The sequence below is a fragment of the Gallus gallus genome, chromosome 4, assembly GCF_016699485.2.
Source record: "Gallus gallus isolate bGalGal1 chromosome 4, bGalGal1.mat.broiler.GRCg7b, whole genome shotgun sequence".
NCBI classification, from domain to species: domain Eukaryota; kingdom Metazoa; phylum Chordata; class Aves; order Galliformes; family Phasianidae; genus Gallus; species Gallus gallus.
The window spans coordinates 2,924,273-2,949,002 of NC_052535.1; the positions used below are offsets into that span (position 1 = coordinate 2,924,273).

At 48.1% G+C, this 24,730-nt stretch overlaps 1 protein-coding gene across 28 annotated transcripts in view; it reads left to right on the top strand.

Annotated features, from left to right (window-relative positions):
* PLS3 (plastin 3) overlaps positions 1–24,730 on the top strand; it is a 44,486-nt gene that overhangs the window by 17,437 nt on the left and 2,319 nt on the right. For 12 of the 28 annotated variants that reach the window (XM_040698793.2, XM_046939980.1, XM_015278234.4 and 9 more), the window contains 14 exons: positions 9,631–9,717; positions 14,696–14,859; positions 16,935–17,064; positions 17,409–17,541; positions 18,331–18,412; positions 19,061–19,226; positions 19,854–19,996; positions 20,840–20,866; positions 20,989–21,084; positions 21,595–21,790; positions 22,141–22,219; positions 22,843–22,957; positions 23,100–23,233; positions 24,101–24,224. In XM_040698793.2, coding sequence (XP_040554727.1) covers positions 9,651–9,717; positions 14,696–14,859; positions 16,935–17,064; positions 17,409–17,541; positions 18,331–18,412; positions 19,061–19,226; positions 19,854–19,996; positions 20,840–20,866; positions 20,989–21,084; positions 21,595–21,790; positions 22,141–22,219; positions 22,843–22,957; positions 23,100–23,233; positions 24,101–24,224 — 1,656 coding nt within the window. In that variant the 5' untranslated portion in view covers positions 9,631–9,650. Of the gene's footprint in view, positions 1–405; positions 3,453–9,629; positions 14,510–14,695; positions 14,860–16,934; positions 17,065–17,408; positions 17,542–18,330; positions 18,413–19,060; positions 19,227–19,853; positions 19,997–20,839; positions 20,867–20,988; positions 21,085–21,594; positions 21,791–22,140; positions 22,220–22,842; positions 22,958–23,099; positions 23,234–24,100; positions 24,239–24,328; positions 24,697–24,730 lie in introns of those variants that run through there. The other 16 variants (XM_040698797.2, XM_040698796.2, XM_015278238.4 and 13 more) reach the window with 7 other exon arrangements.

Below are 24,730 nucleotides of genomic sequence, written 5' to 3' on the forward strand. Positions count from 1 at the left end.
GCTCGATGGGGTCTTTTGGCTGTGTTGTTTGGAGGAGCAGAGGGGTGAAGCAGTGGGCTCTTGGCTGTGCCTGGAGCTCTGGCTCCTCATCGCATCCGATGAGCTGAAGGCATCCATCCTACAAGAGCACCGAGTAGGCTGTCATAGGGAGCACAAACTCTTGGCTACACGCGCTGAGAGTATTTAATCTGTAACAGTGAAGATAACCAAGAAACGAGTTTGCTTGCCTAGCTTTCACTCTCAGTGCCTCGTGCTGCTGAGCAATGTTGGCACGGTACCGGGCTGGGGCTCCCTGTCTGTGGGATGCTCGGTGCCGCCCTGCTGCCCGCTCTCCCCATTGGTGGCAGAGCTGTGGGCTCTCCCTGTGCTGTGGGTGTGGGAGATGCAGTGGCCGCACGCAGCATTGAGTCGGCGCAGCGGGAGCGAGGCGAGGTAAGGGCTATGTGCTGCTCGCTGCCCCGCGGCTGCTGGTGCTGCTTCTTATTGCTTCCCTTATTCTTCCCTCTGCAAAACGCGTAGCAATTTGCTGGCGTGGTAGCGGCGAAAGTGGGGTGGAAAGGCAAATAGCGAGTCTTTGATCTGGTGGAGGATCGTTGCTTATCTGTGCACCTGATTGAGCTGGGAGTGTAAACAGAGCACGGCGGGTGCTGGGACCGACTTTGCGGGGACCGACTTTGCGTCGCGGAGTGTTCCTTCTCTGGGTGTGCCTTCCCACAAAGCCATGTGGGGCACGTCTTCCCCACTCACAGGCTTTTAAACAGCGGAACTGCTTCAACTTGCAGCCAGGCTTGAATGCTTAACCGTACGCCTTGCAGAAAGAGTGGGGAGTTGTGGGGAAATGGTTGCTGGCCGCCCAGCTTTTGGGCTGTGTTGCCGGAGGGGTTGGGCTCCAGCTGCTGCTCTGCTGTGCGTTGGGAAGTGCACGTGGCACCGCAGGCAGCAGCAGTTTGTTTCCAAGCTGATGAGTGTGTCTTGCCTGCGATGTTTTCTGGCCGAAGCACAGAAGTGCGTGGTGCTGGGAGCCGGGATGGACCTCCCCAAATGCTGACTGTAGCACTTTTGTGCACCAAGTCCTGAAATGCTGGAAAACGTGGACTTAAGGTGTTGGAAAATCATGCAGCGCTGGTTTTTCATTGCCTGGTTTTGTTTATGCTCAACCTGTGGCTCTCAGGTGTCACTTAGCGATGCTTCACTCTTACCCTGCAATGGTTCTACCCGACATCCGGCTGGGAGGAGTGATTCTGCAGCTGGAACTCTCCTGCCCTCCCGGAGCTGGGATGGGCTGTGTGCTCAGGATGAGTTCCTTCCCTCCATGTCTGCCCCAGCACTGTGCTGCTGGAGCTGGGAACAAAACAGTGTGGGGTCCCAGGAGACCCAGCTGTGAGCTGTGCTCATCAAGGTGTGTTGAACAGAGAGAGCGTTTGTCCTGCTCCAAGTACAGGAGTGTGGCTGTGAGTTTGGTACCTTTGCTCCCTCCTCGCTGTTGCAATTTATATTATGGAGAAGTGTGGGGAACACCCTGCTGTCACTGTAAACCTAATTTCACTCTCATGGCAACCTCCTGGGAGGCAGAGAGGGCAGCTCCCTTCTGCTCTTCCAGGCTTTCCACATTAATCTTTGAGATGGATGTTTCTGCCTTTGTTAAGGGTAGATAGGATCTCTAGCATCTTCTCAAGAGAAAATGAGTGTTGAACTCAAACTTTTTTTTCTGCTTCCTAAAGCCACTGGGACAGCCGTGCAGCAACACTGATTTATTGCAGTCTGGCATTGTTTCTTCCTATGAATTGAATTGCTTTGGCTTCTTTCTTTGACTTCTTTCCCCTTTTCCCAAGTACTTTCTGAACAAGATTGCAAATAGCAGGGGAATAGTTGAAAAGATTTTTCTCCTTTTATCAGTAGCTCTTTCCAGTAAGACATCAGCTAGGGTGGAATTCCTGTTCACTTGCTTCTGAACCATAATGCAGTGTGAAACGTAATGAGACATTTGAGGTTTGGTTTGTAGTTTCTGGTGTTTTGTTGCAGTATTCATTGACACACTTCTCTCCCAACATTCATTGTCTGCTGTGTGGTTGTTGGGATTTCAGTCCTGGCTGTGCAGCCTCAGGACAGCTTTGTTCACTTCCGAGCTGACAGAACAGTCTGCAACAAATTGTTTGGCTGTGGCTGTGCCTTTTGAAATAGGGCACAAAGCTCACCCTCCCACAGTTAATTGCTGAAGCTCCCTATCATCCAGCTCACCAGGGACCAGCAACGTCACGCTGGGTGTTTGGCTTGTGGGAGCTTGTTTGCTGGCATGGAACAAGCAGTGACTGTGCTGTGATTTAATTTAGGGATTGGGTTGATTTCTCTTCCTGGAGAGGCAGGAGTTGTAACCGGCAGACTGAGTAACACTGTTCTTAATCATGGAATATTCGTTATCAGTAGCTCCACCTGCCAAGCAGAGGTGCTGCCTGGGAATGGCTGTATTGTCCCAAATACATGGGAGAAACTCTCAGCGTGGAGCTTTTAGGGGCTGAGGAGCCCAGCCTGGGCCTCTGCGTTGCTGTAAAGACCCTTGGCAAAAGCAGGGAGCTGTTGTGGAAGTCATGCGATGGCTCAAGCATCTGCTGTGACTTCTCAAGGAAGGGAAAGTCTTTGGACCAGAGAGCAGCATGCTGCGTGATGCTCGGTGGGTGGGTAGGGATGGGTCTGGGCTCTGTGGCCACAACTGCCTTGTATCTACGAAGGGCTTTAGCCAGCTGTTGTGATCCAGGGCACAGCCTGAGGCCCAGGTTTGCCCTTGTAAGGAACTGGGCTGATTTCAGGCTGAATATTGGGAAACGGAAGTATGCATGCCTGAAGAATGTTGGGGGTAACATGCAGGTTTCAGCAAGCAGGCCTCAGTTGCTCCTGGGGAAGGAAATTCGCTCTGATTCACCCTTGTGATCTTCATACCTTCTTGCTCGCGCAGGCAGGGCATCTGCTGCTTTCCCATTAGTGCTCTGGGGCTCCCGCTGTAGGATGAAGGCTGCCTTGTTGGGTTTTGTGCATGGGTGCTAAAAGAGGACCCACCTCTTGGTCATTTATGGTTAAGAAACAGAAAAGGCAGAAGGAAATGTTTAATGTTCTTCTTTGCTGGGGGGGCTGTACAAGAACAAGGATTACTACGAGCATAAGAATTTCCTGAGAGGTTAGCATGATTTTTCTGTGCCAGAGCCAGGAATTAAAATCAAGCCTTCTGAGGCTCAGTCCATTAGCTGACATGTGACCCCTGTCATTCCCCTTCTTGCATCCAGGTTTGAATTCTCTCTGATGGATTGGTTTTGCTTTTGCGAGTTCCAGACAGGATGAGTCTTCGGCTCTTTCTTTCCTGAGAGGTCTTGAAAGGATGACCTGGTTCACTCTCTAACAATGAATTAATGGACAATATTGCTCTGTTTCCACTGATGGGAGCAAGCCATTGAAATTCAAAAGTTAAACTGATCCAGTAGGTTATGATCTCAAACGTGTGCTAATCCTGGAGCAGCTGCTCTGCTAGAAACAGAGGTGTGCCCAAGTACAGCATTTTGGAGAAGCATTTGGCAAACAGGTTTTGAAGGATTGATATTCCAGTGCCTCCAGCAGTGCTTTATCCACTTCCTGCTGATTCCATGTGCTCTGCAAATGACCCTGGTGGGCTTGGAGCAGTGAGGCCAATGGGGTGCTGTACCTGTGAGCCCGCAGTGCAGTGCGGAGATGGCATCCAGACCTGAGAAAGACTTCCTCCCTTGTGCAGATGGAGTGGGGTGTTTGTGTTAGTTTGGCTTCTTTTCCCCTACCCTTCCAGGCTTTGGGCAGTTGGTGCTGTGTAGCTGAGCACCCTCAGATTCTGGCTGTCTTTCTGCTTCTGTATCTACAAGACACAGAAATTTCTGTTTGGGTGCATCCCAGAAAGACCCCTTGGCTGAGCTGGAGAGTCTGAGGCATGTGAACTGGCTAGTGGCTTCAGCAGTTGTTTTTAATAAAGATTTAATAGGATCATAGCTAGTGGATCTGGTTCCATCCTGCAGAGAGAGAGAAAACAGTTTGCAAAAAGTGATGGGTTGGTCTGTCCAGGTTTAGGAAAATCAGTTTGCTGCAGCTGTTTCCATACAGCTGGAGTCACCGTGCCTCTGTGCAGCACTGGTTCCTGCTGTGCATCTGCACAGAAAAATCCTGGCGTTCTTCTAGCCAGATCTAGCTGGGAAAAATTAGGCTTTTCACCTGGACCTGCTGGAGGAAAGTGTGTAACTGGAGGTGGGTGCCCTGTGGACACTTCTGGATCCAGAGAGCTGCTCGCGATCCAAGGGCAGTGATGGGCTCCAGAGTGCTCCTCTGCTCCTGATGGCTTTGACAGATTTTCCTCATAGTGGTGAGGAGTTGTGTAACAACGGGAGGGAAGTCTCATCATCTGCTCCTGGATGAAAATAAGCAGAGAAGAGTCTGGAAAAGCAGACCTGCTAATGGGACTTGTGCTGGTGCAGAGGTGCTTCAGAAACAGCAGCAGGAGGTAATGTCTGTGTCAGGGTGGGAAGCAGGGGACCTTGGTCCTTCCCTGCCATGCAGTGAATGCCTGTACAGCGGCTGGTGGGTCACAGACCTGGGATGGACAAGTTGAAGGGCAGCCAATTGAGAGAGCGGGACGTGCTTAGATCAAGTCTGTATTAAAATCAAGTCTGTTTGAAGGTGGACCTCGGCCTGCTTGGTGCTATGGTTGAATGGGGAGAGCTGCTGTCCCATTGAAATAAAGCTGAGTGCAGGTATTTGCTCTGCAGGCATGAGAGCCTGGTGCTGTTCAATCATTAAATGTTGCAGGTTTAGAGAGCAGAGCTGAAGCTTCAGCCCAGGGTGCGTGGCGCTGTAGAAATTGGTTGGGAGGGGAGAGCCACAGCTGTAGAATGCAGCTCAAGTCCAGCACTGCAAAGCAATGCCTGCTCAAAGCCTGCATGCACCTCCCCTCCCAAGGTGAGGAAGCGGCTCACTGAGGTGCTGGGGTTGCCTCTGCTTTGCATGCAGGAGTGCCGTGTTGGTGCAAAGAGCAGCAAGCAGCAAACTCACTTCTGGGGGATGGTTGTTGCATGGGTCTCACCACTGGCAAGGCGCTGGGTGCAGGTGGTGCAAGACGAAGGCCTGGCAAGGTGTGGTTTCGGCCTCAGATTGTGGCTGTCTGGAAGGCAATTGCCAAATTCAGGTCTCTGTGCTTCCTGATGCTTGCCAGTAACCCCACGTAATGAGTGAGCGCTGTCCTGGGGAGGAAGCTGATGAACAAAACAGTTTCAAATGCATGCTGGTGAGGAACAGGAGAGGATGGATTGCTTGATTGGTTTTCGCTCGAAGGCCATCAGTCCCTCAGCTTCCCCGTCTCCCCAAAAAGCAGCAGTGAGTGTTTATCTTGGAGGGCTCCCCAGACCGACTCTGCATGCCACAGGCTCTCACTTCTCCCTTCAGCTGTCAAGTTTGAAGCTGCTGTCTGCAAAACCCCAAAGGCTTTGCCTGGGCTGGACCAGAAAAAGGAGCCAGCAGAGCTGCTGGGTGTGCCGCTGCTGCATGGGGGTGGCTGTGCATGTGTCTGTCTGTCTGTCTGTCCCTTGGCAGCTCTGGAGCTTGCACCGTTGTGCTGTGTGGACATGGAGCTGCTGGCCCTATGGGATGGGCTGAAACACACTTGTAGAGGACTGCAGGGCTACTCATAGCCTGGCTGTCCGGCTCCTCATTCCTGAAGCAAAACTGACACTTGCTGATCAGTGGTCAGAGACGTGCAAGTTCTGAAGTATTTTTAATTTACTAATGGTGACTGATTTGCCTTCTCGTGTCTGGAGCCTTTGTCACGAAATGACAGCAAAACCACAGGTTCCTCTGAAAAGGGGAATGCACGCTGCGTGAGTCACTGCTCCCAGACAGGTCCTATCTCCTTTTCTTTGTCTGTCTTCGTCAAATGGAAAAGGGACTCTTTAATACGCTTTTGTTGACACGTTAATGTGTCTCTGTGTGTGCCTGTTTGAGTCAATAAGTCGGTGCTGTTAATCAGTCAGTTGTAGGGATATTAGAAAGGGGTGGGCCTGGGAGGGACAGAGCAGCTCAGTTTTCAAACGAGTGGGGAGCTGCTAAGAAAGCAAATTCTTCCATTTGGATGAGAAGCAAATTCCAGCTCTGTTTCTGTTGGAAGAGTGACTCGCTGTCAGGAGATATATGGCTGCTGTGTCCTCTTAAAATCGGGTTAATCCTCCATCTTTCAGAGAGGTTCGCAACTGTTTTATTTTCCTTCCCACCAATCCCCTGCATGGGACGCAGCTCCCACTGCTTCCCTCCTGGGTCTGTGTCTGGGGACCCTTTAAGTGGATAGGAGGGCCTGGAGCTGCTGTCTGAGCAGTCGGTCCACCCAGAGGCCCTGGTTGGCTCCTGGTGCTCGCACTTGTGCTGCAAGTGTGGGATGTGAGCAGAGCACCCATCCCTTGGATGGAGCATCCCTGCTGCAGCTCATCTCCAGGTGGCTCGCGGTGGTGGAAGCACAGGAGCTTTGAGGACTGGATGTGACCTGCCAATATGGCAGTTCTGTCTGGAGCACAAATAAACGGGCCCAGAGTCAGTGGCTGTGGTGTGTTTAGAAGGTATAAAGCTTGTTTGCACAGGAACATGATGCAGCTCCTATCTGAGAAGGGAGTTGATACTAGAAAACCTGAGATGCACTTATGGCAGCTTTGATCTGCAAAGTGAGGTCTTCCAAGCACAGCGTGGCTGTGTGCTATGGGAAGCTGCTGCTGCACTGTGATGGTGGGGAGCCCCACAAACTCTTGCTCCGTGCCCAAGGGATGGGGGTAGGACTTGGGATGGGGTTGAGCAGGAATCTCTTCCTTTAATGCCCTGTTTTGGTGCACATTAACCAGTGGGCCTTCCCATTTACACCTTTACACCAGTGTACAAAATGGGTGTGGGATCACTTCTTTCTATCATCTTTTGTTTTCCTCATTCGTTTGTCCGTCCTTCCTTCCTCTACAATGGGACTTGAACCACAGTTTGTCTCTGGCCAGCGTTGCATGCCCTGCTGTGCCAGAGGCTTTGCCCAGCACGAGTCAGTGGGACGTGGTGAGGTGTGAGGACTGCGGTGCTGGATCTGGGTGAGACAGCTGATGTGTGATGGCCAGTGCTGCATTACAAAGGGGGGGTTATGTCCACGAAGACAAAGCTGATTGTTCAAAAGTGTATCTGAATGAAAAACACAATTCTGAATGCCCTTGACTTAGCTATTAAAAAGAAACAAAGCAGAAAACTGAAAAGCTTTCCCAGCCTCTCCAGCCCTGTGTGCCAAGTGGAGGTGTAATCCCTTCCTCTGGGGGAAAGGAGGGGCGGGGGGGACCGACCCAAACAACACCACCCGCAACTAATCCTGCTGGAAGCTCCCAGCCTGTCTGCCTGTAGCTTGCTGTGGCCCACTGACCTTTTCCTATGCTGTGTTGTTGTATCATACTACCCTTTCCCCTTCCCAGGCTGTACCGAGGTCAGGTGTCTGCTTTTTCTCTATTGGTTCGAGTTGAGAGGAGAAGGAGAGAAGGAAGAAAGTGGCAGGAAAAGAGGTCTCTCTTATAGACTTGCTAAGATGAAAAGCATGGGGACTGGAAAGGAAATCGTTCTCTAAGTGAAGACCCACACCAACAACAACTGCAGGGCGTATCCAGAGCGTGATCCCTTCCTGATAAAGTCAAACAATGCAGCTTTTATTTTATTTCAGCTGCCCATTCTGCTGTTAAAGATGGGAGAGACTGCAGCAAATTAGGCTCTGATAAGGGGTTAGGTGCTGGTGCTTCTGAAAATCCATTTTTAAGGCAAGCTCCGACGGCTTGAAAATGGATTGGTATAAACAAGGCTCAGGCAAAAAGTGGTGAGGGAGGCTGGGCTGAAGTTTTGGAGCTCTGCCTCTCCTGCCAGGTGATGCCATGCATAGCCAGAACTGCTGCTGATCTCAATACCGGCGTGTTTCTGCCAGTTGTGAAATCCACCTTTGGTAGCGTGCGCTGAGCTCTCTCAGAGCTGACTTTTCTTGCTGAGCAACTCCTTTATCCCTTGGAAAAGCACCCAGGTTTTGGAGGCCCTGAGGATGGGGCTGCTCAAGTGCTGCAGGTGAAGCTGGCTCACTAACAGCAAAGGTCCTGGTCTGGTGGCTGTTAAAAATTTAACCATGGTGCTTTCTTTGCTCTATCAGCCTGACCAGGTTTTGCAGTAATTCCTCCTCTGCCCTGGTCTTGCAGCACGAGCCTGGCAATGAAGGTTGTTGAGCTTGGAGGTGGGCTCTGCTCAGCTCTCCTCTGCAGTGGTGCAGCTTCTTGGTGCCTTTCCTTGCTGCTGGCACCCATGGGTGCTGCGTTCCCAGGGTGCCACGCCTGCCCATCACTCTCATGTCTAACGACTTTCCTCTTTCCAGACTGAGTGAGGTGTGTTGCAGAAAGTGATTATTTACAGTGATAGGCAAACTCGCGTTCTTAACCAAACAAGTGCTCATGGAGCAGTTGGGAGCTTCAAACAAAAGAGGTTTGCTCATCACAGCACAGGCACTGCTGAATCCCAGCCTGGGTTCTCACTCCAGCAATGAGCCAGCCCTTTGGGATCCCCTCTTCTGAAGGTCTGTAAATCTGCATTCATCCTTTTGCTCGCAGAGAAGCAGGCTGCATCTGTTCCCATAGGCAGAGGAGGAAACCTTTTAGTCTTCCACTTTGTAGCTAACAAAGCGAGAGCTGGAAAGTCTTGGGTTGCAAATCTCTTCAGCAGTTACATGGAGCCTGCCCACATCCCCATTTTTAAAAGCCTCGAGCTGTAGCTGTGTGTGTGCTGGGCTGTGTTCAGCTGCACGCACCTTTTTGTTCACGAGAGCCCACTGCACAAAGTTTGTCCCGTTTGTACATCCAATAAATCACCGATCTCTATTGTTTTATTGACCAAAGTGCCAACATCATCAGCTGCTGCTGTCTCAAATGTCACAGGAAGGGGACGTGGGCAGATCACTGGCATTTCACCATCCCTATGGCAATACCTGTTCTCCAGGCTAGCAGGTAGCACCAAACTGGTGTTTGGAAGAGGATTATGGCACATGTGAGAGACTGACTCCGGGAAATGGGTGTTTATTCAGTTTTGTTGTTGAAAAACAGACTGCTTCCTTTGGCCAAAAAGACTGTTTCCTTTGTGCAAGACGACCTTATTCAAGTACTATTCAGGATCTTTGTTATTTGGTTTTCATAGCTGTGTGCTTTCTGTGGGCAAATGGGCAGGCAGAGCCCTTTGGTTGCTCTTGTATTAACATTTAAACCCTAGGTTTGTGTTGTTCAAAGCTGTGAAAATCCCTGGATGTGGGACTCTTCCCAACTGCAGCACACACCTGCAGCAGTTGCCTTTATGTGTGCAGAACAACACAGCCTGTAAAATAAATACACAGAGCTAAATATTAACGAAGCGAATGGGATTTCTGACTTGGTAAGGAGTGCGTTTCCCATCTTCCAAGTTACACATCTATTTTTCTTATTGGAAAGGCAAATGTGGCTTTGAGAGCTACAGTGGCCTTAGTGCTGCTTGTTACTGTACTGTTGTTCAGAACTGCCTGTGTTTGAGTGCAGATTGGTTTCACATAGTGCCCTTTTCTCTCTTTAGGTCCTCCCTAAATCCATGAGATGGCTGTCACCATGCAGATCTCCAAAGATGAGCTGGAGGAACTCAAGGAGGCCTTTGCCAAAGTTGGTAAGTGGGAGCGAGGAGGGCACTTTGCCTCTGTCTGCTGTGTGCTTGCAGTGGGTTTCTCCCACCCCTGGGAGCAGCAATGCCAGAGGATGTGGGCGCTCTCCTGCTCTCCATGCCCAAAGTCACCTGGCAGCTGTGTTGCTTCTGAGCATTGCTTCTAGCCAAGGAGCACAAAGGGAAGGATGTGGGCATTGTGTTACTTTGGCCAGGCAGCAGTTAGTGTCATGGAATCATAAAGGCTGGAAAACGCCTCTAAAATCATCACATCCAACTGTCAGCCCATCACCCCACTGCTCTGGGACTTGGTCCTGGGAGTGCTGGTTTGGGCTGTTTTGGCAGAGGGGAAATGTAGGTGCTACACTTCTGTAGGCACCGAGTTTGGTGTGCATGTAGCAAAGCCTAATTAGTAGCTGCACACCTGGCCATCACCTGTGGTGATGATAAAGGGCTCTGTGGGTGCTGTGCGCTGAGGTGCCCTCTGGTGGATCCGTGTCTCCCCAGGTCCCACCTCCCTGGTGGTGGGCAATGCTCCAGGATGCTCTGCCTGCTCCCACTCCTCCCCTGGGCTGGTGTGGCAGGAACCCATTGCAGGCATGGGGAAGCTTAGGTGGGCAGAGAGCTGACATGACAGAGAGAAATTGTTTTCTGCTGGTTCGGCTTCCTCATAGGGCTTATTGGAGGATGGGAGGGAGGGGTCAGAGCAGGGTGGCAGCAGCAGGCTGAGGTCAGAGTCTGCAGCTGGGGCTGGGACTGGGCGGGAGTGGGTTGTGCAGGCAGGCCAACCCCTGCTCCCCTCCCAGCTGCACATCCGTGATGCTCGAGTGCTGCCTCACATCTGATCAAAGCTCTGGCCTGCTGTTAATTCACAACCTGCAGCAGGGAAAAGTGGCTTTCAGAGGTAACCAATGCTCACAGAATAGCGGTGGGGCATGAAGTGAGCTGTATTTGTGGCAGTTTGCTCTCCCATTTTGCTCCTCCCCCCAAACCTTTAGGGCAGGTAGGAGTCAGCTGGTACAGAGAGGAGAGCGACCGTCGTGCTTCTCAATGCATCGTGTACTTCTAAATGCAGGTGTTGCTGAAAGTAGGATGCAGGCAGCCCTTTCTGTCCCTGAATAAACTTGAAATGACTGACCTGGCTGCAATGGGGTGGCTTTTTGTCAGTGAGGTTGGTTGGCTGCCTTTGCACTGGGAAACCCATTCAGATAGTGATGTATGTTAGGAAGCCAGCTCACTCTAAGGGAGGTGGATCTCTGTTCAGTTTAAATGCAAGTGTCAAAACCTAAGTAACAAGAAATGTGGTAATTAGACATTAGTATATACCCATAGGTATGATGAGCTCTGCTTGTGCTTTTCAACAGCCTTTGGTTTGTGTGGTTTAGGCATGGCACAACCCACAGGCATTGCCATGGTGTCTGTCGAGAGCATCTTTATTGCTCTCTTTTGTGCATGAAGGAGCCACCTCCACCCTGGGCTCTATAACTGTCTAGGATGCTATAAGGCCCTGAAGTTAGCTGCAGTGCAGACAAGCAGCTCCCAGCATTCAACAACCAGCTATTGCTGCATCTCTGTTTGCTCTTAGCCAAATGGTGGCACTTGGAGGAACAGCGGTACAGCATCCGCAGTCTTGCTCTGCTTATTTGCCTTCCTTCCCCCTGTTCCTAACAAGCAGAGATAAGGATCTTTTCTGGAAATGCTAAGTGCTTAAAAACAGCACAGACGAACATTTTGTTCGATGCTGCAAGGTGGTAAAACAATGCTCTGAAATGCTAGCTTATGGCAAACAGGGATCTGTGACCCTGCTCCAGAGCCCCGCTGAGAGCCTGTGTCCTTAAAAGGCAATGTGTGGTTACTTTCCCCTCTTGCATCCTGTTATTTAAGCTATTTTAAGGACTTGTCTGGAGGAAGCTGAGCCAGAGCTTGAAGCAGCTTTGGGGTTTTGTTTTTTTGTGGCTTTGCTGCGCCACCTGCATATGGGCAGAAGATGGAGCCATCTATCACTGCTGTGACCTTTGGCAGCTTGAGCACGCTGGCACGATGCATCTTTCAGTGGAAATAGGAAACTTCAGATGTGCTGTAGTTTCCTTTCCATCAGGCAGATTATAATGAATCCAGGCTGTAGCTTTGTCTGGTAAAACAATTTTGCTTTCTTCCATTAGTAACTCTGGGTCGCATGCCGACGGGTTTTGTTTGGGATAGCTTCTATTTTGACAGCCTCTTCAGCTGTTGGATACCATTTCAGGTTTTTGTTAGGAGTGAGCTTTTAGACCCCCTCCTGTCCGAAGGCTGACCCTGTTGCAGGACATCCAGCAAGGCACCATATGGTGGACTGGCAGTGATGTTGCACACAATTGCAGAGCTTGCTGGTGCTGCAAAGGTGAATCTTGTAATGCTGCTGCATGATATACTGACCGTGTTTTCTGAGGGGGAGTGTGAGTAGGAAAGTAGCTCCTCATGGGATGGGGTTTCAGGCCTATTTGTCGTGCTGACAGGGCTATGGCATAATGCCTTTTTGACATGTTAGGGAAAGAATGGGTCCAAATTCCACTGCGCAGTGAGCTGCTAGTTACTGGGCTCTGCTGCCAAGCCAAATCCATGGGCTAGCACATCCAGCAGGCTTTAACGCTTAAATGTGCCTTCCTGTGGCTGAGCAGCTAGAGCCTGACGTGAGACTATCTTTACTGGAAGAACTCTGGCTTGGTGTGGGGTCTTGCACCTGAGCCAACAGACCTGCTTTGCTGGTAAATCCCCTCCCACAGTGTCTGGGATGTAGGCTTCCTTTTAATCTATGAAGTAAATCAGTGACAGCTTTTTTTTCCCAGGATGCTGTGGAAGGGTAATTCTTAGAGGTGGGCGTTTGGGATGTTGTTAAGCGTTGGAAGAACCGTCTGGTTTGGGGTGCGTGAAGGTGCGTTTCTCACCAGTAGGAGCTCTTCCAATTGGTTATGTGTTATGGTGTAAAACTTCATTTTTAGGTGGTGAGCTGATTGGAAGGAGGGATAAGCAGGTGTTTCTGGATTCACCTGTTTATTTGGCAGCGTGGCAAAGGATCGTGGTTGGTTCAGCCAAGCTCAGGCTCAAGCAGTGGGTGTTGGTTTAAGGCATGCTGGAGGTGAAATTGAAGTTCTATTTCAGGCTAATAGTCCATGGAGATTAGCAAATCCCTTCTTTTCCCTATCTGCGTACTTTTGTTTTTTGGTTTTGTTTTCTTTCTGGAAATGAGATAGGAAAAAGATGCATATGATGTGGTTAGATTTAGCAGTAAGAAAGAAAGCTGTAACGGAAGAAGCTGTGATTTATCTGCAGGGGAAATAGCTCACTGATGACATCTCAGACTGGACTGTTTAATGAAGCTTGCCTTTGTAAGCTTATATTATTTTGGAATAAAATTCTGAAATTGAAGGCCAGACAGCAGCCAGTTGCAATCATTAATCATTGTCCCTAACCACTTTAATTCATCAGCATTATTGTAAACACTGACATCTCATGAAGTAGTTTAATGTATTTATTAATTGACTGGGCTTGATGTTGTTCTTTAGTTTGAGGGCTAGGGACTGTTCCTTTGGACGTCTGCCAGGAAGCATTTGAATTTCACTTTCTTGCTAACTTCTGAAAACAATCTTAAAATCCCATATGGATGTGGAAAATGAGGAGGGCTGGAGCGGTGATGAGGACATGCTGCTTGCTGGAACATTTCTTTTCTAAACACAACTTTAAAAACCACTACTGACACATCATTAGAAGTAAATTGACTTTCAAAATTTGCTAGCAAACTGGACTTCTGAGCCACCCCGACTCTTTTATTGTAGAAAGAGTCTTCCTTGAAGCATAAATACCGATCCTTGTGGCTGCGGTGTGAGATTCCCTTGGGAACAAAAGCCAGCATTGCTGGGGCTGGTGTGGCTCTCGCATCGTGCAGGCTGTGGTCTGCAAGGGTGTTTGGGGAGCAGGAGCTGCTGCTCGAGCTCAGTTGAATTCTGTAGCCTTATGGGGAGTCTGCTGCCTTATAAATAGCACTCAACCTGCGCCCTTCCGTGACTGCAGCAAAAGCTTGCTTGTCTGCAGAAAGAGCGGGGCTGTTGGGTTTGTGTGGTCTGTGGATGGGACGCTATCTGCAAAGGGGCTGGGATGCGCTGACATGCAAAGCTCAAGGTTTCCACTTGCAGAGAAAGAAAACAACAAGCTAGTCATGTAGGTGATCGCATCATGGCATGCCGTGCTGTGTTGCTGTGTCTTGGTAGCTGGCTGAATGCCATTGCAGAGCATTCATAGTCGTCACTGAAAGATCTGGCAGCACTTTTTTGTCAGCGATAAGTGGAGAACATCATTATCAGCGTGATTAAAAAGTAAATGCAGAGCTGACTTAGTCTTTTCAGTTCAGAATGCAAAAACGTGCTGAGTTTCATGACCTTCTATTTTTGATGCAGAAAGCAGCTGCGGTGCAATTCAGATGCAAAAAGTAACACTCTGGAGATGATTTATGGGAACGCAGATGTTCTCTTGCACAACTCTTAGGCCAGGCTTGGTCATGTGCACTGAGATCGGCCTTGCTCAGCTCTGCCTGGAAGCTGCAATTGCACAAAGCCAGGCTGAGCTCGTGGCACACACAGTGTCCCTCTCTTAGGGTGAGCCATGTGTACTGAACTCGTGCCATTGCTTCCTGGGTAGCGTTCATTGAATGTGTGCTTTTTGGGCTTGGTACTTCTGGTGTGGGTGTCCCACTGTGTGCCTGCATCCTACACAGATCCTGCCTTCAGTGAAGATGCATGCTCCATGCAACGTGGCCCTAAAACAGGTGTGCTGTGACCAGTCACGCTAGGATGTCCTGCCTAAACTCCATGTCTTGTAGACATCCATCTGCATCATTCACAAAGCACGTTGGAGCACGGGAATGGTGTTTCTCCCCCACTGTCTGGAGCTTGTCCCATTGGGTGTCTGGTGTGTTTCTAAATTGCCTTCTTCCATCCCTTTTCTTTCCCAGACCTCAACAGCAATGGATTCATCTGTGACTATGAGCTGCACGAGCTCTTCAAGGAAGCCAACCTGCCTCTCCCTGGGTACAAAGTGAGAGAGATCATACAGAAGCTCATGATCGACAGTGACAAGAATAAGGATGGGAAGATTAGTTTTGAAGAGTTTGTCTATGTAAGTGCTATTTCTGAATTTCCATCAGTCTGGTATATGGTCTAGGGGTCTCCTTTTAGACAAAGGCAAAAAAACTGTCTGAAAAGGGTTGATCTTGGCTTAATTCTAGTTTTCTTTCCACAGACAGATTGCTTTTGAGGATTTTCCTGGTAACAAGCAGCTCTTTGGTCATATACTAAGATTTCTTCTGTGCTGTTATCAGGCTGTAGGTTTGGACAGGAAAAGCATTGTTTTTCAAACAAAACAATTTTCTCCTACAAGGTTTTCCTTTATGAAAAGCCCATTGGAGGCTAGAACTCTATTTCCATGTGGGGTGGCAACTGGAAAAAAGACTTCCAGTTCTCCAGGCTCCAAGGATTGACTGGAAGCGACTCTCTTTTTCCAGGCGTGCGGATGAATGCCTGTTTTCCCAGAGAAGCAGTGTAATTTCCTCTTAGTTTAATTGGACTACAAGTACTTGCTAAAGATTTGAGAGGGTGTTTAAAGGCACACTTTGAAATTACTCCAGATGTCAATCTAGGAAAGTTCAGATCTATGTGTTGCCTTAAAAGGGAAGGACGGGAGTAGGGAGGTGGGAGAAGTTGGCAGATGGGTCCAACCTTGAGAAATAGGTCAGATTTTATTGTTAACTTGCTTTATTTTGTCTTCTCAAAAGGAGAATGCTTCCTCTGATGTGCTGGTTTGATATCCATCTCTTCATCCTTTTTATACTCTGAATGTTGGAAGAATAATATCATAAAATACATGTAGAGGAGCTGTTCTCCTCCTACATTCAGGGAACTGTTCTCATGTCAACTTAGATTCACCTCTTTCTGTTCCTCAATTGTTTTCAGACCCTCTGAACTTTTGAGTTCGGAGTCAACTAGTAAGTTGGTGTTTGTTTGCAGTTTGTGAACGCTTGCATGCTGGGTGCATGGCTCAGCTGCTGGTTTGAAGTGGTCCATAACTCTAACTTTGCCCCAGGAAGGAAGAAATAAATCTCTTCTGTCAGACTTGAATGGTACCAGTGATGAAGTAAACGCCAGGAAAACATCTGACATGCAGCCAGTCTATACAGCAGAAGCAGTGGTTAGTTGTAGGATTTTTGTGAACAGAGCTGTTGTTGTTTTCCAACTCTGAGCAATTCTATTGGGGTTTCTGGTACCAGGTAAGACATGAACCCCTTGAGGCTGGGGTCAAGTGACTTGGTGATACCTTAGCATTAAAGCATGTACTTTCAATGAAGCTGCATAATCCCACTACTCCAGCAAATATAAAGGTACACACACTTCTTGATTTGTATTTTCAGTTTGGCTAGAACCAGCTCACTTATGTTTTGAGGGTTCAAACTATTCAGTGTTCGAATGACCTTCTATTCAAAGGTCATTCATTTGGCCTTTCATTTGTTTAATGGTTCCTCAGTTCTATGGGACCTCAAGGCCACTAATCGTGGCACGCAACCTGCAGAAACCACATGGTGTAATCCCATGCTAAAAGAACCCTTCTGCCGTGAAATGCAGGGCGTTCCACCAGCTAGTCTAAGCCTGATAGAGAAAACCTTACCTGTTGTTACAGGTTACTGCAGAATAGATTGCATAGGCAATGTATTGTGTCGATGTGTAGGCGATTTTTTTGTCTCCTGTGGGTTGTGGACAAAGCCTTGTGTGTGAACTGAAGTCACAGTCACGTGAGCACCTGGCTTACACGGAAAGGTTAAAATTGCACAACAGCTTTGGTCCCGTGGAAGCTGCTGCATGCAGACCTGCTCTCATATTGCAATGTTCTCACTTTTTGCTCCTGGTCTCATGAAGTCTACGTGGGAAGGTAAATTTGTGTGGGTTACTGCAAACCTACATGCTGCTGCCTCAATGGCCACTTACAGTTTGGGTTAAAAAGTGAGTGAGCTCTGCCACTGCCCTTGTTGCATTTAATCCCACTACAACTTTGCTAGGCCCTTCACGTTTGCTGATTGTACCACGGAGTTTGCTTCAAAGCTGAGAAGCAGAATGTAGCTTTTTTTTCCTGCTTCTTTTTTGCAGCCCTCTCATTTTACGAAGGTGTTTCTTGTCACTCTAACAGAGCCCTTTCAATTGTAGATATTCCAAGAGGTGAAAAGCAGCGACATTGCTAAAACTTTCAGAAAAGCCATCAACAGGAAGGAAGGCATCTGTGCCATTGGGGGCACCTCAGAGCTCTCCAGTGAGGGAACGCAGCACTCATACTCAGGTACATCTTTGACTCTCTGCTCTTCTCTTGGGTGAGGGGAGGCAAAAAAAGAACAGGTTTCTGCAGCCTGCCACGTGCAGTTCTTCCTCCAATAGCTGAATAACCACAGATTGAGGTGAAGTCCTTGTGTCACATTTGGACGTGACTAAGATGTAATGGGTAAATGACAAGAATGTTCTGATAGATGGAAGTTAATGTCAGGTTTCTTTAAACTCTGTGTATCCCATAAAATAGTGGCAGTGTGTTTTTTTTTTTCTGGGCTATTGTACACAGTTCTGGGAAAATCTTTGCTATGTTGTGAAGATGTCTGTATTAAATTTACATTAAATTGAATTAAATCGCAGAGGAAGAAAAGTATGCCTTTGTAAACTGGATAAACAAAGCCCTGGAAAATGACCCTGACTGTAGGCACGTTATTCCAATGAACCCAAATACAGACGACCTGTTCAAAGCGGTGGGAGATGGGATTGTGCTGTGGTAAGTCCTGGTGGCTCCTGACTTTAAAACACAAACAAAATAAACCCCCCGAATTCCCCGGGTTGGGGAATTCCTATTGCATGCTAAGGCTGGTTTTGTGGGCCAATGCATCTATACACCGTTGCGTGTATGAAGAAGGGCTCAGTCACCCAGGCTTTACTTCCGTGTGTGGTGCGTCTACTTTGGCACAAGCTTTGCTTCACCTTGTGATATTTATTTCCCCAGTTTCGAGTTATTCAGTGATTCAGGCAAAGACTGAACTGAGTAGGAAGTAGTTCACAATACAGAGTAAAAACATGTTGTGTTTTCTGTTGATTAAAAATCCATTTTGCCCACACGTTCCCCGCTAAGCTCTCAGTGTTTGCACTTCTTTTGGTGCAGTTTTTCTTGTCAGCAGTAGCACATCTGTACAACAGGAGGAAGAGCGTTGTCTTACTACACTGCAGCACCTGACAACATAGCAATGAGTCTTCAGTAGTTCAGTGACTGCACTTGTGAATAATACATGTGCTCTTTTTGCTCCAGCAGCTGAGATCAATGGTGGCTAGGGAGATGTTTAAGGTTTCAGGCTCAGCTATTAGTTTCAGATACATTCCAAATACAGTCTTGATAACATAAATATTAACTTCTGATTTACACAACCTTGATTTAGAAAAACAAAACCAGAATAACCCACAAAAGCAAGGAGATGAAAGGAAATGTACTGTGGTGAGCATTGTAGTAATGCAACAACTTGTTGAGGTTCAAAACTGGATGTTGTTCAAATATTGTTGTTTTTCATCCCGACAGCAAAATGATCAATCTTTCTGTTCCGGATACAATTGATGAAAGAGCAATTAACAAGAAGAAACTCACACCGTTCATAATTCAGGTATGAGACAGTTCTGTGTGTTGGCAGAAATGCACACTCAGAGTAATGGGAAACTCAGCACAGCGGCTCAAAGAATTACTGTGGATGTATGGAAAGGAAAGAGTTCTATAACTTGCATTGAATTATTCAAGGCAGTTTTGTCTGGTGTGCAATTGGCAGTCACAGTGCTATGGGTATTATTCAAAAGACAAGAATGATAACTTAATGACAAGAGGGATAAAATGGCTGAAATGCTGTTCCTACTTGTGTTGCTGTAGTGATTAGATACAGTGCTGTCTTCTCAAAGCAAAGTGGTTATTGGACTCTTTGAATTGTTTCGTAGTAAAGCAGGTTGGTTTTGCACAGATGCCCAGACGTGCATGTGCATGGATACCTTAACGCTTCTCCATCCATGTTCTTGTGGATGCCACCAGATGCAACCGACTCAAAGGGTGAAACTAAATACCAGAGGCTGAAATTAAACCCTTGTGCCTCCTTCAGTTCTTATTGATTCAGCCTCCATTAAAGCTTCAGCCCGGGGCAGCTGGAAGCATTTCCTCTGAGCTCTTGGAGTGAGGACAAAGGGGAATTCCCCACTCTGCCGGCGCTGGATGAGAGGCAAAGTGGCATCTCCCTGGGCTGTGTCTCACGTGGTTGTGTTGTCTGCAGGAGAACTTGAACCTGGCGCTGAATTCTGCATCCGCCATCGGGTGTCATGTTGTCAATATTGGTGCGGAGGACTTGAGGGAAGGGAAACCCCACCTGGTTCTTGGGCTTCTCTGGCAGATCATTAAGATCGGCTTGTTTGCCGACATTGAGCTCAGCAGAAATGAAGGTAAATGAAGCTCTAAGTGATAACTTGCAGAGCGTGAATGCCGACTTGCTCCCACGCTGCCGAGGGGCTCGATGTGCTGCTGTGCCTGCGCCGGCCCGCGCTGCTCGTGCAACCACCTCTGGCCCCATCGCCTCTTCCCTCCCCTCTGCCGAAAGGGGAGCGCTGGCCGTCAGCTTCGTCGAGGGCGTGCGCCAGGCCGAGTGCCCGCCAGCTGGTTTGTAGCTGAGAAGTTGGCTTGCTTGGGTGGGATGTGCACGATTGGCGTGGTCCGAGTGGATGTTATAGCGTTTGTACTTTGTTTTTGTAGAATGGCTTGGGTTGGAATGGACCTTAAAGCACATCCAATTCCAACCCACGCCGTGGGCTGGCTGCCCCCTGCTAGTTCAGCTGCTCTGGGCCTCATCCTTATGGCCTTGGGCACCTACAGGGATGGGGAACCCACAGTTCTTGGCAGCGGTGCCAAGGCGGAGGAAGGCTTCATTTCCTTGGGAATGTGTTTGCAATGGCTTCATTCCCTTCAGATCCCTCTTGCTGTGGGAACATCATGCTGCAGCAGTCTCACTGTGCTTGCTCGGTCCTTTGCTGAAACTCCATCCTTCCATTCATTCACAAGTGTTTTTCTTCCAGCACTGGCCGCCTTACTTCGTGATGGTGAAAATCTGGAGGACCTTATGAAACTATCCCCAGAAGAGCTGCTCCTAAGATGGGCAAACTTCCACTTGGAAAATGCAGGCTGGCACAAAATCAATAACTTCAGCACAGACATCAAGGTACTGAGACCTCTCCTGGCCACACGCGTCTGGGAAAAAGCCTGGGAGTTGCCAGGGCTGTGTTTGCATGTGTCTATGAGGCCCTTAATGCAGAGACAGGACCTTTCTTAACCTTAATGCTCCAAATAACAGGTTTAACAGAGGTTTCATTCCTAGTATATTTAAGGTATCATAATGCTGCCATCTCTTGCCACAGAACTGCACGAATGTTTCCTCCGGTGGGATCCTGCTGCACAGCTGCTGTGTGTTTTAATCAGTGGTGTTCTTCATATGTTTTCAAATGTTCTTAATCCATCTATTCCAAGGGCACCTAAAGGGCCCTTGGAATATCCACATAGGTGGATGCAATAATGAGCTGCATCCCTGGGGAGTGTGACTTCCACATCCTCTTTTTGGATGAAATGCCACCACCCACAATGTCACAGGCCTGGGAGAGGAAGGGAGGTGAGACCCCTTGTTCTCTACACTCAGCTGAGTACTAATGTGAGTGGGGAGGCTCACAGAGGATTTCCCAGATGCCAGGGGTGGCTCTCCTCACTCTTTGCAGTAGTGCAAAGCAGGGGGTGGTGATGGCTCCTGGTCAGTGGGGAATTTTTGCAAGCTGACCCCATCAAGTTTCTGAAGCTTATTTGCTTGGCTAACAGGTGGGAAGAAAAAGACAACTGGAATGGATTCTGGGATAGAGGCCTTGGAAAAACGCACAGCAGAGTGCTCAGTAAAGGCAGAGTTCGAACAGTTTAAAAACCATAATTATTCACCTTAAATATTTCTAACCTCTTCCTTTTCTGTTTTCTTTTCTGCTGCCCGGATTTTTGCCATCATGCTCTGTTATTGTCTGTCAAGCTTACAGATTTTGGTAATTCAGTAAAGGTACATAAGCCAATTAGACACGGTGACTTGGTAAAGATGAGCTTGAAATGAATTGTTATGGTGTATGCACTGCTGTACTTTACGTGCTATGCAACCTGAGCTTTATTTTTCACCCATTTCAGGATTCTAGAGCTTATTTCCACCTTCTCAATCAAATTGCACCTAAAGGGCAGAAGGAAGGAGAGCCTCAGATCGATATTAACATGTCGGGTTTCAATGTAAGTATTCAGGCTGTTGTGTCCTCACACTGTACAACTGCTACTTGTGACCCTGTCATTGCCCTCGTGACTTCTAGGTAACCTGGTATCTTAATTTCAAGTGTGTGTAAAGTGTCACTGGGCATGTACGCACCTCGGGTATGTTTTAAATGAGTGGCTGTTGCAGACCTGGTCACCGCCTGCCAATTAACATGAATAATTGAGAAATATTTTGCATTTTTTCTGTGCTTGGGGATGTGTCCACTTATGCTTTGGACCCAAGAATTTAAAAAGAATGGAAAGCGTAGAAACTTGGAAAGGGCTTTGCTAGGAAAAGCAGACACAAACTGGGACAAGTGTATCAACAGCAGAAGGGATTAATGTGGGTGCTTCATCTCTTCAGTGCTGAATTGATTAGCAACTGATGCCTGGTGAAGGCGGGTGGAGCGGTGACATTGCTCTGGCAGCTTCCCATCTGCTTTGCAGCCCGATCTCTTCACTGACAGCTCTTGTCCCTTGTGTTGCTGGCAGGAGAAGGACGACTTGCGCAGAGCAGAGTACATGCTGCAGCAGGCAGACCGGCTCGGGTGCCGGCAGTTCGTCACGCCGGCTGATGTGGTCAGTGGAAATCCCAAACTGAACCTGGCCTTCGTTGCAAACCTCTTCAACAAGTACCCAGCTCTTACCAAGCCTGAAAACCAGGACATCGACTGGACTCTGCTAGAAGGTGATGGCCCTATCAGTCACAAAATTAGTAGGAGGGAAATATCTTGGGTGAACACGTGTAGCACAAGAGGCTGTGCCCAGCGGAGGCATCTATTGATGTCACACCTGTGTTTTGAGGTTTCGGTGCTGCAATGGTTGTTTACGCATTTTGGGCAGGTGAGGAGGGTACTTGAGGGCCTGTTTGGCTGCTCTGGATCTGGAGGAGTACTGCCAGTGGCTTCTTGTGCCAGGGCTGGGAAGGCGGTTTTATCATTTCCTGCCACAGGCAGAAGCAGCTCAGTAATGTGATGAGATGTTCGTGACAGCTCTGAGCTTGCAGAAAGTTGCATGAACTCTTCCTCTTTCATTTAGGAGAGACCCGTGAGGAACGGACCTTCCGTAACTGGATGAACTCCCTTGGTGTGAACCCCCATGTAAATCACCTCTATGGGTAAGTTTTAGGCTCTTGGGAAAGACCCAGCTTAGGTCAGACTGGAGATGTGCCCACACCAGTGTCCTGCTGCTCACAGTGCTGAGGAAGCAGCTTGTGAAAGGGTGTTAGGGAATAGGCAGTGCTTATTGCATCCTCCCTGCAGCCCTTAGCATGGGGAATTCTGGTGCTGACACACCAGCAATTGGTTTTAAGGGCTGGAGATGGTTTGTTTGCTCCTCCCCTTCATAAATTAGTACACTGAGCTCCCAATGCACGTGCAGCTTGAGCAACAGGACCTACATTCATATGCCATCTAATTTTCAGGCTTGATCATATCATTGTAGTTCAGAGGCAGGGTATTCTGGACCCCTGTGGTCAATGAAAAGAGATGTCTGCCTCTGGATATTTTGTACAGCAAAAGAATTTTCTGGATCTGGTGGTGGTTATCATGTGAAAACCTGCATTACCTTAGCAGCTACCCAATGTTAAACACGGAGTATCTCTTCTGCACTGGAAATCACGAGATGTTTTCCTTTCAGAATTACTAAAATTGCAACAACCAGTAAATAGTAATTACCCACGATATAACAAAATCAGAGTGTACTTCAACCCTTACATGTCACATTTTGTTCCATTTTTAGTGATCTTCAAGATGCACTGGTAATACTACAATTATATGAAAAGATCAAAGTTCCTGTTGACTGGAATAAGGTTAACAAACCCCCGTACCCTAAGCTTGGAGCAAATATGAAAAAGGTAAGCATTTCAGTACGATCTCAAAGCAGCCATGAGCACCAGGAGCAGAAAGAAATGTAAACTATCTAGAAATTCCTACTTGAGGTTTCCATTCAAGTGAGCGTGTTGTGTGATTTATTCTTTGCACTCTTTTGCTGTGTAGCTAGAAAACTGTAACTACGCTGTTGACCTGGGAAAGCACCCAGCCAAATTCTCCCTGGTTGGCATTGGAGGACAGGATCTGAATGATGGAAACCCAACGTTGACACTAGCCTTAGTCTGGCAGTTGATGAGAAGGTAAGTCCTGTCTCAAACACATAAACCTTTTGATTGCAGTACTGAGCTTGTGAAGATTTCTGCCAGGAGGGCACTGCAGCAGTGGAACAGATCACCCACAGTGGTTGTCAAACCTCTGTCTTTGGTGAGGTTTCAAGACTCAGCTGGATAAAACTGGCAGGGCTGGTCCTGCTGCTCACGGGAAGCTGGAGCAGGGACCTCCAGAGAGCCCACAGTGGATCTGTGTGCATGCTGCTGTCTAGAATTGCCTCTCTCACCTGCTCAAGGCTGACCTGCATGTAGGAACCCAAAGCAGGACTATTTACCCAACATCTCTGTTCTAATGTTTAGTAGAAAACTGTGATGAGAAGAACATTCCAGTGCTGCTTCGTAACCCCTAAAGTGGAACAGGGGGGAAGGAGAAACTCAAGAAATATGGATATTAACTTAAAACAGATAACAATGTTGATATCCTTTTTTCTTGTCTTTTGAATCCTTCCAAACTAGATAAACAAAATACATAAGTTATATTTGCAGTCCTGTTGTGTGTCATCTCCATATGTGGTACTAAAGGCCAGAATACTAACAAGTGAATTGATCCAAGCCTCTAGGAAGTGTGCATTACCCCTCTGAGCAAATTGCCAATGCTCAAACAGTTTAAGAGCATCCTGAGCCCAGGCAGTTTTGTGAACCTCCATTAAAAGACTTGGAAGGCTAAATGCTTTAATATAAATCACATTTCAGGTAAGATAGAAGGATGGCTCTTCCTTTTTGCTGAAGGGGTTGCTGCCATGGGCTTGTGTTGACTCTTGTTGCATCCAGGCTGTGTGCTCTCTGGGTCTTAGTCCAGGCTCTGAGCCTAACCTTGTTCTCTCTGCTCGTGCTCAGGTACACACTGAACGTCCTTGAGGACCTGGGTGATGGTCAGAAAGCCAACGACGACATTATAGTCAACTGGGTAAACCAGACCCTGAAAGAAGCTGGGAAGTCCACCTCCATCCAGAATTTCAAGGTGCAGGTTCCCCTCTTGCATCCAGAACAAGACAAAATACAGACTGTGCTGGGAACAAAGTGGCTTTGGGCTGCCATAGAGGAGTCTTTGAGGACTGCCCATGGTGGAAGAATAGCAGTGAGGCTAGTGAGCTGATGGGACGTCACAGGTGGAGAGGAGTGTGATTGGTCTCTGGCAGTGGGGGGGGCTGAGGTGTTATCAAGTGTTGAGGCTGGAGTTGGCAAATGTTTTAGGCACTCTCCCCTGGGGTCTGGTCAACAGGATGGATCTGCTGCCTGTAAATGCTTTGCTGACTAGTTACAGTAAATTGGAGTCCTGATCTCATGTTATTACCAAAAGAGAAGCAGCACTTTGGTTTCCCTCTGGTCCAGCTGGGAATAATCACTCACAGTGCTGCTTGGAAATAGCTTGTTTAAAGCTTGTTTTGTTGCACGTTGCAGAGCAGTTGAAGTGAGGTGAGAAGCACGCTTCAGGATTAGATATTCATCTTTGCTTCTCTGCTTTTA